Source organism: Danio rerio, chromosome 22 (assembly GCF_052040795.2).
Source record: "Danio rerio strain M-AB ecotype USA chromosome 22, GRCz13ab, whole genome shotgun sequence".
NCBI classification, from domain to species: domain Eukaryota; kingdom Metazoa; phylum Chordata; class Actinopteri; order Cypriniformes; family Danionidae; genus Danio; species Danio rerio.
This window is the reverse complement of record NC_141042.1, coordinates 1,836,603-1,850,835: the sequence shown is the minus strand read 5'-3', so window position 1 is coordinate 1,850,835 and position 14,233 is coordinate 1,836,603. Positions and strand designations below refer to the sequence as shown.

Below are 14,233 nucleotides of genomic sequence, written 5' to 3'. Positions count from 1 at the left end.
ATGGTATGGTGAATTTAGGGTGAAAAATCCTTTAATGTATAGGCTACTTTATTTAAGGATGCTAACGATTACTTGATGACCTATTGATTGTCAATAACCCTTTAATTTATAGACCTTATCGATGACTGATTAAGCATGGACATTTAAAGGTTTAGTTATGCTTTGGGCTGTGAGACGCGCCCACGCATTACATAATCAAGTGCGTGCAGTTTACCTTACATAGTCACTCTCTTGACATTGAATATTGTGGGACGCATAAAAAAACTGTTGTGCACAGATCTCCGCTATATCTGATGGTGTTTTAATTTGACCTCACAGACTGGCACAAATAGGCCTAATGCAGACTCTCATTTTATATATCGCGCATCACGGTGAGACATGCGGGGAGCCTCTACAATAACTCAACGGGTTTCTGAGCTCTCTCATCCTTCAGATCGAGCTTATTCTTCCGAGGTAATCTAAGAAAACTGTAGCTGCGTCCCAAATCGCATACTTATGCACTATTCTACGCCATTTTGTTGTATAAATAGTGTTAGTAGTGTGTTCACACTGAAAACTCTAAAAATCATAAGTGCACTTTAATAACCCGGATGATGCACTCATTCAGCCGGTACAATGAAGTGTGTAATGATGGACACTTCACGCACTCAACGACCGCAGGTTTCCTTACGTAGCGAAAGGGGCGGAGCTATCACATGTTGGATAACTTTATTCATTTTGGATTGTGAAAGCAAAATTCTCCTACGAGAGTGATTATAGCGCCTCCCGATGGTGAATGCAGTTATACTCGCGGCAGGTATTTGATAATTCTGTCGTTTATTTCACTGATTTGGCGACCGTCAAACGTCTTCAGGGAAACGGTTTGAATTTCCACTTAGTAAAAAAACATCAGTGCTCCATTCGGGACGACACCACATACATATACTATCCTGTTGAGTGTGTAAGTGCCAGAAGTCGCTTTGGATAAAAGTGTCTGCTAAATGACTAAATGTAAATAAGTACATAGTGCATTGTGTGCCATTTGGGACGCAGCTTGACAGTGCTGTGAATAGCTTGTAAAGACTGTCCAGCTCATAGTGCTCAAACCGCGCTTCGTTAATGAATTAAAATGAAACCGTGAAAGTAGTTTAATGGATTGTTTTGGCGCTAAAGTATATTACGTATAGCGGACTTGTTTTAAAGCGCTTCACCTCAGATGTTATTCGTTCTTCTGGAACATTATAATTAAGTTACTCATTAAACATTACAAAATTCATTGCAAAAAGATTCATTTTTGAAGAAAAATATATAAAGTGTTTATATTTAGTTTGTCCCCGTCTTAAACAACTGCGGGTGGATGATGCTTCGCTCTGTGGAAAATAAGGACTTAATTAATGATCCACTGCTGTTGTAAACGTCTGTCATATATTTGCTGCATGTTTAATATGTCATACTTTGAAAGATTTTGTCTTGAGCATCTGATTTCTCCTCGGTGATGATGTCCTTCATAAAGGCTGGTTCTTTTACTGTCGATGAGGGACAATATGTATGAAAAATTCCAAAACAAATATCTTAATATTAAAAAGGAAACAGAACCTTGAATAGCCCCTTTCACACAGTGATACCGGTAAATATCTGGAAAATTTCCGGAACGACTTTACCGGTATATTCAAAAAAGTGCTGTTCACACAGGCGAGGACGTTACGGAAATTTTCCGGAAAAGATTGTTTACACATCCATTCCAAAATACCGGTAAATTCTGACATCATTCACCACAAATGAGCTTTAAACGGCTGCGCTGGTATTTGTAAACATTTGACTAAATTACAAACTCTTTTGATGATCAATATTGTGAACAACTTTCGCAGGATCACTTTCGCATGTCGAGATGTTCATAATATGTGCGTGTGCAGGCGCTCACAGGCTGTTTCAGAGGCACACGCAAAGCTTGAAGGTAAACAAACAACGGCTTATCATAAACATCTCATCGATGATTATTTACACAGTTGGCATTGAGAAGAACATATAAACGTGATCTGACTAACTTCTAGCAGCTAAATGTGTCTGGAAAAATATTTATTCTCACAAACCGCGCGGACGTAAATGCGTCTGACTGTTGTGATTGGCTAAAGCAGACGCCTCACGTCAGCACGTTCTAGACGTGCACGCGCTTATTACGGCAATCTTCCTTCTGCATTCACACAGCGCAGCATTCCGGCAATTTACCGGTAATGTTACAACTTCTCTTTCCGGAAAATAGCCAGAACGAATTTACCGGTATTTTCAAAAAGGACCTGTTCACACATACAACCTTTCCGGAAAATTGTCTGTATGTGTGAAAGGGGCTCTTGACAACAAAAGATCCTATCAATGTCGTAACAAATGCCCTTAAATAATGCAGCCTGTAGTTTACAGCAAGCATCAAGTGTTCATTGAGATGTGTTGTCTGTCATATCATCTGTCTCTTCAGGCTTTCTAAAATGATGACATGAGATTGTGCTGGGTGGTTGCGTTGGTTTACCAACACTTGTTTGGGTTTGTAATTTCGTTGCATCTTCATAAGGGTGGTCTTGTTTACATTTGAAACAGGTGTGTGGTGTTGCTTGCTTTTGATGGCACGAGTCGTCTGCGCAGTTTGCAGTGCACGTTGCTCTGTTTTGTGTCGGATAACAAAAAACTAAGCAGCTCAAGGCTACTGATGATCAGTTATGTTTCTTGTCAACAATGTCTGTGACCATTCTTATCTTATTTTTTTCTTACCCTTCCAAGTTCAACTAACACTGTACGGTTGTACACTTACTGTGTGCGGCATTTGGAAGGGCAGGCCTCCGCAGCATTATGCATAGTGCGTAAATATTATCTAACAGTTAGCGAACGGGCATTATCGGTTTATCGGAAAAAATATATATCGTGATAATTATCGAATTATCGCCCAGCTCTACTTCAGCATTTCCACTCTTGTTAACCGCACGGGTATGGTCTGGTCCAGCACAGCCTTCAAGTGGTCTCAGACACCTTGTCGAGGATGATGCCAATGTGCACTTCTCAAAAAAATGTAACTACACGTTGCGATGACACAGTGCAAGCTCTGTGTTTGGTCAGTTTGGTAGTGGTGACGAGTGTAGGCGAGGCCAAGAGCAACGAGGCCAAGTTGGACAGAGTGTTTAAGAAATACATAGAGTCCCATGGAGGAACTTCAGATGGAAGCTTTTGTTTTGTGTGTACTTTATGATTAAAGTTGTTGTACATCCGCCGGTTCCTGCCTTGTTCTGTAATGTTACTTCAGTGTAGACTTTATTAGATTTTGCTGTTTTTGGGGTTGAGGCACAGGTCACCCCATCATATCACATCAGAGTTTAATCAATGTAAATGCAACTGAACTAAAATGCACATTATTCTTCAACAGCAAAAACAAACGTCCCGTATTCTAAAGACAAACATTGTTCAGATAAAATGACACGATGTGAAAAAGAACAAAAACTGATGAAGTGCTTAAAAATGAACAACCTCACAGTTCTTCAGCCTCATTATTGAAGAGTAATGAATAAACACAAACCTATTAGTTCTTCAGTCTCTTCCTGTTTAATTCTGCAGGGTTCTGGATCACTCATCTTCTCACTGTCCTTCAATAAACTCTGTCTTTGTCTTTCACTGATGGTGGCAGAGCTTCAGGAGAACAAACAGAGAAATCTGATTCATTCACACTGATAAAAAAAATCATATTATGATGCAGATCTGAATGAGGAAAAAGGGACTATTGACTTATAAAGTAGATTTCAGCAGCTCTGATAATATTGATAAGCCTCTGACTATAAACACTCATTAAACAGACATTCAGGATCAGCAGCAGATCAGATTATTGAGTATTTGCAGATTGACCAGCCTGGCTTTAGAGGGGTTTTGGCCATTTCCACCCTGGTCTTGGCTAGTCAGGCTGGGAGATGATCGGCTAAAGCTTAGCCAGCTCAACCTAGCCAGCCAAAATTAGCTGTCAAGCTTAAACCAGGCTGGTCAAGCTGGTTTTAGCTGATTACTCCCCAGCCTGACCAATTAAAACCAGACAGGAAATAGCCAAAACCCCTTTAAAACAAATCTGGTCAACCAGCTAAAATCAGCCAACAAGCTTTGTCTGGTTTAAGGTGTTTTTTAGCTGGATGGGAAATCACAAAAAAAAAACTTTATTAATCAAAGTTCAAGTGTTTCCTGCAGCAGATTTCTTTTATTTACATTCATAATTAAAACCCACGTAGAAAACCTCATACACAATACAGAAAAGCCCAAACACATTCACTCATGTTGTCCTCTCAGAGCTGCTCTCTGCCTGCTGTATTGTTTTGGTCAGCAGACACACAGATAGAGGTGAACTCAATGCAGAAACTAGTCGCAGATTGTCGCTTTAATAAACTGTAAAGTGTGTTTTATTGTTGTGTAAACACGAGAAAAAGCGGCAACGACTCACCTCAGCTCTGAAGACTCGACGCTGCATAATCGCGTCACTGATGACGTCATCACGACAAGGCGGGCGCAACAGAAGACCGTCAAAAAAACAAACAAACATCAAAAACATTGCAAAGTAAATAACTTCTCTGACAAGCGAGAAAAAAAACAAACAAAAAATATTTTATTTTTTAGCTAAACATTTTAAATATTGTGCAAAAACAAGCAATTTTTTGTATTTTTATAGCTAAATATTTTAAATATTGTGTGAAAACAAACAAGCTCTACTTGTATCCATACACTTTTTTTTCCAACAAAAACTTTCTTTAAAATAATAATTAAAAAAATGAACAAATGTTTTTTAAAGTTTTAAAACTAAAATAAACTAAATCTATGCTCAACAATCCCTTCAGGTCGGTGTCCTCAGCAGTACATTCAAGGAGAACTTTTACGGCACACTGAAAATAATTAAACCATTGTGATAAAGTAAAAAATTACCTTATTAAATAAAAAGCTTAAAGCTTTATTAATTAAAGTCTTATGTTTGTTGGTGGTTGTATGGGTTTTGGCCAGATTTGGTAGCAATACATGAACAAAGGAAAATTAAGACCTGTTTAAAAAAAGATTTAAGACCTACAGCACAGTATTTCAGCAAATTTAAGACTTTTTCAGACCTAAAATTAGGATTTTGAGATTTAAGACATTTTAAGACACTGCAGAAACCCTGTAATTGGAGGAATGTAGGAATAATAAACAGGGGGCTAATAATTCTGACTTCAACTGTATATGTGGTAAATCTTAATAGCAGATAAAGAATTACAGTTGATAAATCTGTGTAAGCCTGGATAAGTTTATTGACTGTATCATGAAGCAAAATAATAAAGGCCTGAAATACTAAAACATTCGGATAGGGTGACCATATGTCCTCTTTAGGATTTCTAAATGTCAGCCTTTGCTTTTTAGAGTCCTTTTATGTTTAACTGGTTTCTTTCCAGCGTGAATCCTCTGGTGGCGTTTCAGATTTTCAGCTGTAGTATAACTCTTCCCACAAATAAAGCACACATGCTCTTTCATACCAGTGTGGATCTTCTGATGTTTTCTTAAATGTGACTTTCGTTTAAAACTCTTCTCACACTCAGAGCATGAATACGGCTTCTCCTCTTTATGAACACTAAGATGGAGCTTCAAATCTGCAGTCCTCAAAAATATCCTGTCGCATTGATCACATTTGTGTTTTTTCTCTCCAATGTGGATCATCATGTGTCGACTAAGGTCTGACGATTGTCTGTAACTCCTCCCACAATGAACACACTTGTGGTTTTTCTCTCCTGTGTGGATCAGCATGTGTCGATTAAGGTCTGACAATTGCATGAAACCGTTCCCACACTGAGCGCATCTGAATCGTTTCTCTCCAGTGTGAATCCTCTCATGTGTTGTCAGATTTTCTGACTCACTGAATGTTCGCTCGCAGTGTGAACACTTGTAATGTTTCTTTCCAGTGTAAGTCACCTGGTGTCTTCTCAGATAATGTGACTGGCTGAATCTCTTGTGGCAGTCTGAACACTTGTACGGTTTCTCTCCAGTGTGAGTCCTCTGATGTTGCCTTAAACCGTGTGGATAATTGTAACTCTTCCCGCACAAAGAGCATAGAAAAGGTTTAGTCTTTGAATGAACATTAAAGCAAATTTTCATGTCTTCATTCAGCTCTGAAAATCAAGTAAACAAAAAAGTTACATTCTAAGAGAGAAATGTCAAGTCAGGATGCTTTCACTTTCACTTCATCAAAACAAAAGCTACATTTTCAGAGAAAAATGTCAAGAAGGAATGCTTTCACTTTCACTTAATTAATCAAAAACGCTACATTTTAAGAAAAAAAGTCAAGTAGGGATGCTTTCACTTTCACTTAATTAATAAAAAAAAGCTTCATTTTAAGAAAAATGTCAAGTAGGGATGCTTTCACTTTCACTTAATTAATCAAAAACGTTACATTTTAAGAAAAAAAGTCAAGTAGAGATGCTTTCACTTTCACTTAATTAATAAAAAAAGCTTCATTTTAAGAAAAATGTCAAGTAGGGATGCTTTTACTTTCACTTAATTAATAAAAAAAGCTCAATTTTAAGAGAAAAGTCTCAAGTAGGGATGCTTTCACTTTCACTAAATTGATCAAAAACAATACATTTTAAGAAAAAAGGACAGTAGGAATGCTTTCAGTTTCACTTAATAAAAAAGCTCCATTTTAAGAAAAAAGTGTCAAGTAAGGATGCTTTCACTTTATTAATCAAAAAAGTAAAATTTTAAGAGAAAAGTGTCAAGTAGGGATGCGTTCACTTTCACTTAATTAGTCAAAATAAAGCTACATTTTAAGAGAAAAGTGTCAAGTAGGGACGATTTCACTTTCACTTAATTAATCTTTAAGTGTGTTTCTATTACAAATTTAAACAAATCTTTAATGATATTGTGAAAGGTTGATGCAAAATTATCAATGTTATACAACTTCATTCTTTCATTCGCAACAGGTTTACTTATATCACACTCAACCTACTTATTTTTCACTAAAGGAGAAGTATTAGCATTATAAAAGCTTTCATGTCAAGGCAAGAGACCGGCCACATATACGTTTTAAACGTGGCAAGTTTACACCGTTTACAAACTTTACACTGGCTACTATTCATCGTGACAAAGAGTCATCTCTGCAGTGTTGTCCTATGAAAAGTTATAAATAAATATTTGCAGAAATGTGAGGAGTGACATACTGTGTGTGTGTGTGTGTGTGTGTGTGTGTGTGTGTGTGTGTGTGTGTGTGTGTGTGTGTAAATATATATATATATATATATATATATATATATATATATATATATATATATATGAAGAGTTCAGATCCAAAACTCTCTAAATGAGCATTTTCTATCAGGCTCCTTTGATTAGGTTCAGAAGTTTCATTTTATATGTAATGATAAGGTTATGAGCTGGTAAATAAAATACCTTTTTTTTTTTAAAATGTCCCATTAGACCATTCTTTGGTTTTTAATAAGGTAAATTTTGTGTTTTTTTTATTTTGTGTAAAAACTTCAAAACCACTTCTGCTTTTTGAGCAAAAACCTCTAAATCCACCTATTGGGACAAGACCGTGTAATTAGTTGAAAATCACTAAAGATGCAATTATAAATTATTTTACCAAACATAAAACACATTACACAAACAACCTATAATTAAAAATATATATGTCAAGTAAGTGGCGGCTCATTCCTCTGTGGTAACCCCTGACAAAAACAGAGATTAAGCAACTATGTTCAGTGTTTGTGTGTGTGTGTGTGTGTGTGTCGGGGGGGTTGATTACCTTTGACATGATGTTTCTCCTCATCTTCACTCAGTGCTTCACTCTTCTCCACCTTAACATCTGAAAATAAAGTACATAAGTTACATGACAGTGTGTAAAAGCCGACAGTGCTCAAGGATAGATTCTGATCTAATATAATCATTAACACAATTAGGATTAGTTTAGGTTAGAAATGCCCAAAGTAGGGCCTGCAGGCTAAAGTAGGGCCCATTGTAACCTTTGATTTGGCTCACCACACCATCTGAGAAGCGAGTGAGATGGTTGGAGATGGTTGGGGCGAATACCTTAAGTGCAAAGATCATCATTTCTAATTTGACGTTATTCTGTTTCGTTTTATTGCTGAGCAACAAACTCAAATCAAATGTTTTAATTACATGTTGTAAATGAATCGGATTTTTTAAAATGTAAACAATTTCACCTGAAAGGTAGAGGACTATGCAGAAAGAAGTGCCTTTTAAGATATTTATTTCAGCTTTGTTGCCAGAGGTTCAGCTATTATTGGCTGTATTTTTACTTATTTAGTGGGGACAATAAATTTATGCTGCTTTACAAACTTTACACTGACTATATTTCATTGTGTCAAATAGTCATTTCTGCAGTGTTGTCCTATAAAAAGACAGAAATAAATATTTGCAGAAATGTGAGGGGTGACATACTATACAGGCTGTATACCCTCTAAATCCATCAGATCTCTTTCCTTGTAAATGAGCATTTTCTATCAGGCTCCTCTGATTAGGTTCAGAAGTTTCATTTTATATGTAATGATAAGGTTATTAGCTGGTAAATAAAATACCTTTTTTTTCCAAAAATGTCCTTTTAGACAACTCTTTAATAAGGTAGATTTTCTTTTGGGTCAAAACTGGCTAAATTCACTTTTGCTTTTTTTTTTTTGCAAAAACCTCTAAATCCACCTATTGAGACAAGACCAAACATTTGGGACCATTTTACCAAACATAAACTACCTTTCCTAGTATACATAAATATGTCAAGCAAGTGGCGGTTCATTCCACTGTGGTAACCCCTAATAAACCAGAGATTAAGCAGAAGGATAAAGAATGAATGAAATTAATCAATAACATTATTAAATCCTGACATTAAGTAAATCTTAATCTGTTGTCATTTCGGTTATTTGGGATTTAGATCTAATGTAAGTAGAGCAGCGTAAACACTGCAAACATTGTAAAATAAGCTTGGTAGATTCAAATGATGTAGTGTAAAAACAATGTGAAACATCAATATCTGTGCATTATTCATTAATATAAAAGCTAATCAGAGGTAATGTATAGTTTTACACATTATATTTATCTTTTAAAAAGTGGTTCTGAATGCGCTGATGCTGGGATTTAGATGATTTGAAGCATAAATATTTATCGAACATGCTACGTGCCTAAAGCATTTACTTAATGTCATTAGCTCATTTTTGGCAGAAATGCCGTTTAGCAGCTTTTGCATCTGAACTGTGTATATATATATATATATATATATATATATATATATATATATATATATATATATATATATATATATATATATATATATATATGAGCAATATCACACGAGTAGCAGTGCGATATGGCTGTATACCGGCACTGGTGGGAGGCGTGCGTTGGCACAAGGCAGCAGGCCGAGTGCCTTAGTGCCCCCACCAGTGAAATGCCAAAAAATGAGCTAATGACATTGAGTGAATGCTTTAGGCACGTAGCATGTTCGATAAATATTTATGCTTCAAATCATCTAAATCCCAGCATCAGCGCATTCAGAAATAACAGTTTGTTGGCAAAAGCCGCTTTACGCCACTTCCCTTTGACAGCAAAAGCCGCTATATCCCGAGAACCAATCAGAAGTTTGATGTTATAATAGTGTATATAAAAACAAAATCAAACATGGAGAGTCTCTAAAACCCTTTTGTATGAGGAACTACTTTCGTTCGCGTTGGATTCAAATCATAAGCTGACAGTTAAACAGCAGAGCAAGCATATTTTAAACTTTATATCTGTAGTGTCTGATTTTTGCTGGCTGTATGTGGGCAGAGTAATACACAAAGGGTAAAGAGGCTGTACTAGTGCTGATATTGCTTAAATATATCACGGCTATCAGCCAACCAGATTCGAGAACGAGACAGAACTGTTTATATATATATATATATATATATATATATATATATATATATATATATATATATATATATATATATAGTATTTTTTTCTAGGGCGAAATTAGAGCACCCTAAGTGCTATGACGGTTTTGTTCATTATAAAACTATGTTCAGTGTTTGTGTGAATTTTTTTTTGTTTACTTTTGACATGATGTTTCTCCTCATCTTCACTCAGTGCTTCACTCTCTTCCACCTTCACACCTGAAAATAAAGTACATAAGTTACATGACAGTGTGTAAAAGCCGACAGTGCTCAAGGATAGATTGTAATCTAATAAAATATAATCTTTAATACATTTAGGATTAGTTTAGGTTAGATATGCCCAAAGTAGGGCCCATTGTAACCTTTGATTTGGCTCACCATACCAACTGAGAAGCGAGTGAGATGGTTGGGGCGAATACCTTTAGCACAGAGATCCTGATTTCTAATCTACCATTACTTTTGTTTGTTTACTGCTGAGCAACAAACTGAAATCAAATGTTCCAATTACATGTTGTAAATGAATCAGATTTTTTAAATGTAAACAATTTCACCTAAAAGGACTATGCAGAAGACACCGGTGAGCAAATCAAGGCAAAAACTAGTGTAACTCCATTTTGTTCAACATCAGAGTGTTTTTGTATTTACTGTAATAAGTTCTGTGCTGTGTCAGCTAATATTAATGTTTTCTAGTTCTTTTTAGATATTATTAAATAAACTAGGACATCACCCATGGCAACTACATTTACCTTCAGCCCACTAGCCTCAATCAAGGTTGGTTTTTGGTCCTTCATAGGAAACAGTTTGGGCGCCCCTGATTTAGGTGAATTAAGTTCATAGTGAGCCGTTTACATTAAACTTGTGGTACAAAAGCTGAGATGCAGAAACATTTGACCACCTAAACATCAGTCAAACACACAAGCGCTCTTATTCATGAGCATTTCACCATATGTTTAAGTGTTATTTGTAAGAATTTGAATTTATAATGAGCACAGCGCCATCTGCTGATGATGCTTACAACCTGTTTGATAAATTCCTCAGATTAGACTGGTCAGACCCTGTTTTAGTTATTGAGCACTCAGCGAGCTGTCTATTTGTAATGAAACTAAGTATTTTGGTTTCTGTCGTGTAAACAAACGCTACCTTAAATAAATAATTAATCATTTAGAAACTTATTTATCTCTTAGACCCAGAAATGAATTTGTCCCACAAAACTCTCTCACAGACACTGGAGCGTTTCAAAACCGAGTCTATCAGAGGATTCTCTATTCACTGAATGATTAAATTTACAGTTTTAATAAATTTTAAGCTTAAATTAAACATATTCCACACACAAATATATTCAAATAAGATTACAAGTAATAGAAAAAAAATAAAACTGGTTAAGTTCTTAAAGATTATCGAGGAGTATTGAATAAACACAAACCTATTAGTTCTTCAGTCTCTTCCTGTTTAATTCTGCAGGGTTCTGGATCACTCATCTTCTCACTGTCCTTCAATAAACTCTGTCTTTGTCTTTCACTGATGGAGAATAAACAGAGAAATCTGTGTCATTTACACTCACCGATGAAATAAATTTTATTATGATGCCATATCTTATAGGTAGGGCCAGTTGGAATCTGGGGACATTTTTTTTTGCTATTTCTGCGCAGAATTGTGTTAAAAATCTATGGATTTGTGCAGAATTAATTTGGGAGTATCATAACTAAAACCTTAATATATGAAATAAAAATACATTTTTAACTTGTATTTAATGCTTACAATGCAAATCCAACTAGATTCACTTTATTTGGTAAACAAAGCAAGTCTCTCATATAATATCTCTACTAAAAGACAGAAAATTTTACTGTACAGACTATATTGTAAATAAATCAATAATAATTTTAAAATATATAGTCCTATTAATCAATAATAGTACTGTAATTAATTTAAAAACTGAATGAATATAAATTTACACACATTTACACAAGTAAATAAACAGAATTAATAATGGGCTTAAAATCTGTGGAATTCTGCGCGCGTAGATTCCATGTGGGCCTACTCGTAGGTCAGGGGTGTCCATACTCTGTCCTGTGTTGTTTAGCTCCAACTTCTTTCAACACACCTGCCTGGAAATGTATAGTATACCCAGAGAGAGCTTGATTAGCTGGTTCAGGAGTGTCTAAGTGAGGTTGGCACTAAAATTATTCAGGACTTTCTAGACATTCTAAATATTGTAGGATGTGTTGAGAGAAGTTGGAGCTAAAATCTGCAAGACACCGGCCTTCGAGGACTGAGTTTGGATACCCCTGTTGTAGTTGATACAATACGAAATTCACTATATGATATTACTGTATGTATTTTGCTCCTATAACATTCAATTAAAAGTATCAGTCTGATGAAGTAAAAGCAGAAGCTATTGATATGAAATAAAGAGGATTTCAGCAGCTCTGATATTTCCATTTTTTTTTATTTCAGAATCGATTGGTACTGAATAATATATTGTGACAACTCTACCACATTACGACAAAATTTGCTTATTACACAACTAAAAATGTGCTAGAAACAATACCGTTTTTCAAAATGTGTTTACATTTGGAATAACAGAATTATAAAGTAATCTTACTCAAACTCAATTGCTGGAGGGCCGCAGATCTGCACAGTTTAGTTCCAACCCTAATTAAACACACCTGATCAAACTAACCGAGTCCTTCAGGCTTGTTTGAAACCTACAGGTAAGTGTGTTGGAGCAGGGTTGGAACAAAACTGTGCAGGGCTGCAGCCCTCAGGGAATTGAGTTTGACATCCCCGATCTAGCATCATATGGATGTCTATGTTATCCAGTGCACGTTCATGACTTCAGGGGACGTGGCTTTGGATGGCAGGGAGGGATATGCATTCTCAATGCTTTGCTGTTAGCATTATCCCAGATCTTCTTCTACACTTTAAACCATAAACTATTACTTTAACGTTTTCAGCATCAACTTTCATTAATCTGTTGTGGTAGATTCCCATTATGTCCCTTCACAGATTATACTTTGCGATATAACAAATTTGGAAAGACTTAAACACTAATGTAAACACAGATAAACTCAAACACTTCACTCATATTGTCCTCTCAGAGCTGCTCTCTGCCTGCTGTATTGTTTTGGTCAGCAGACACACAGATAGAGGTGAACTCAATGCAGAAACTAGTCGCAGATTGTCGCTTTAATAAACTGTAAAGTGTGTTTTATTGTTGTGTAAACACGAGAAAAAGCGTCAACGACTCACCTCAGCTCTGAAGACTCGACGCTGAGTGAACGCGTCAGTGCTGACGTCATCAATGCGTGGCGGGAGCAACGGTGGATCAACAAAAACGCGCCAATTTAAAATACTGCTGACAGGACAAAACAATCGCTAATGTAGAGAAAAGGCCATCTTATCAAATACGTGTTAGGTGAAATATTGTTTATTAGGCCCTTTAGAAAGATACATTCACAGTTAAAATGAAAAGGCAAACATTATTCGTGGCTGATAAGTAAAAAAAAATAACTTTTTTTAAAGCTAACTACTATTAATACACATAGCTACACTATAAAATATGTTGAAATACTTAATACAAGAATTACAGGTGCTCAATCTGCCCAAGACAATTTTTTATACTTAATTACATAGATTGTATCATGAAGCAAGATGTCAAAGGCCTAATATGGCATTTAAACAGAGTGACCATACACCATCTTTTGGGGGATTTAGCTTTCTAGAGTCCTCATTAAAAGTATGCGTTTTTGCATTGCTTTATAAAACATTTACTTCTCTTTAAGTCTGATTTATACTTTTACATGGCTCCACAGCTGACTGCACACATAGCCATTAGATGTAGAGGCTTTTATACTTGACACGCTCACAGTTTTACTAATATTTGTAACAACAGGAGGCGACTAAAGAGAATAACTATTATCATCAAACAGTGGAAAAAAAAACATTTCAGCGCATGGAGTTGCTGAATGAATTTAATTATATATATATATATATATATATATATATATATATATATATATATATATATATATATATATATATATGAACAGGTGGTAGATAAATTTGGAGGACACTTATGAAAATGTTTACCACACCAATATTGGCCAGTCATGTGCACATGTAAACATTGGTCAGTGCATCTCGATCCCTCAGTAGGCCTAAAAGACAACAGTGAACATCTTTACCTGTCAGTGGGTGCGCATGTCTCCTGAATAGCTTGAGGAGTAAAAGTAGATGTTTTCCTAATTGATTTAAACTGATTTTGTATGGAGCTAATAATATTCCAAAACTATGTGAATTTAAATTGTGTTAATTTGAATTATTGGGGCGAGGCAGTGGCGCAG

At 35.7% G+C, this 14,233-nt stretch overlaps 1 protein-coding gene across 2 annotated transcripts in view; it reads right to left on the bottom strand.

Annotated features, from left to right (window-relative positions):
- The window catches only part of LOC110437757 (piggyBac transposable element-derived protein 3), a 34,606-nt gene extending 21,397 nt beyond the window's left edge, over positions 1–13,209 (bottom strand). Inside the window, exons 1-6 of one of the 2 annotated variants that reach the window (XM_087303407.1) lie at positions 13,140–13,209; positions 11,314–11,408; positions 10,050–10,109; positions 7,754–7,813; positions 4,439–6,122; positions 3,536–3,645 (exon numbers count right to left, since the gene is read on the bottom strand). In XM_087303407.1, the coding sequence (XP_087159533.1) occupies positions 3,536–3,645; positions 4,439–4,488 (160 nt within the window). In that variant the 5' untranslated portion in view covers positions 4,489–6,122; positions 7,754–7,813; positions 10,050–10,109; positions 11,314–11,408; positions 13,140–13,209. The remainder of the gene's footprint in view (positions 1–3,535; positions 3,646–4,438; positions 6,123–7,753; positions 7,814–10,049; positions 10,110–11,313; positions 11,409–13,139) is intronic. The other variant, XM_087303404.1, reaches the window with a different exon arrangement.
- Positions 13,210–14,233: the final 1,024 nt, after the last annotated feature.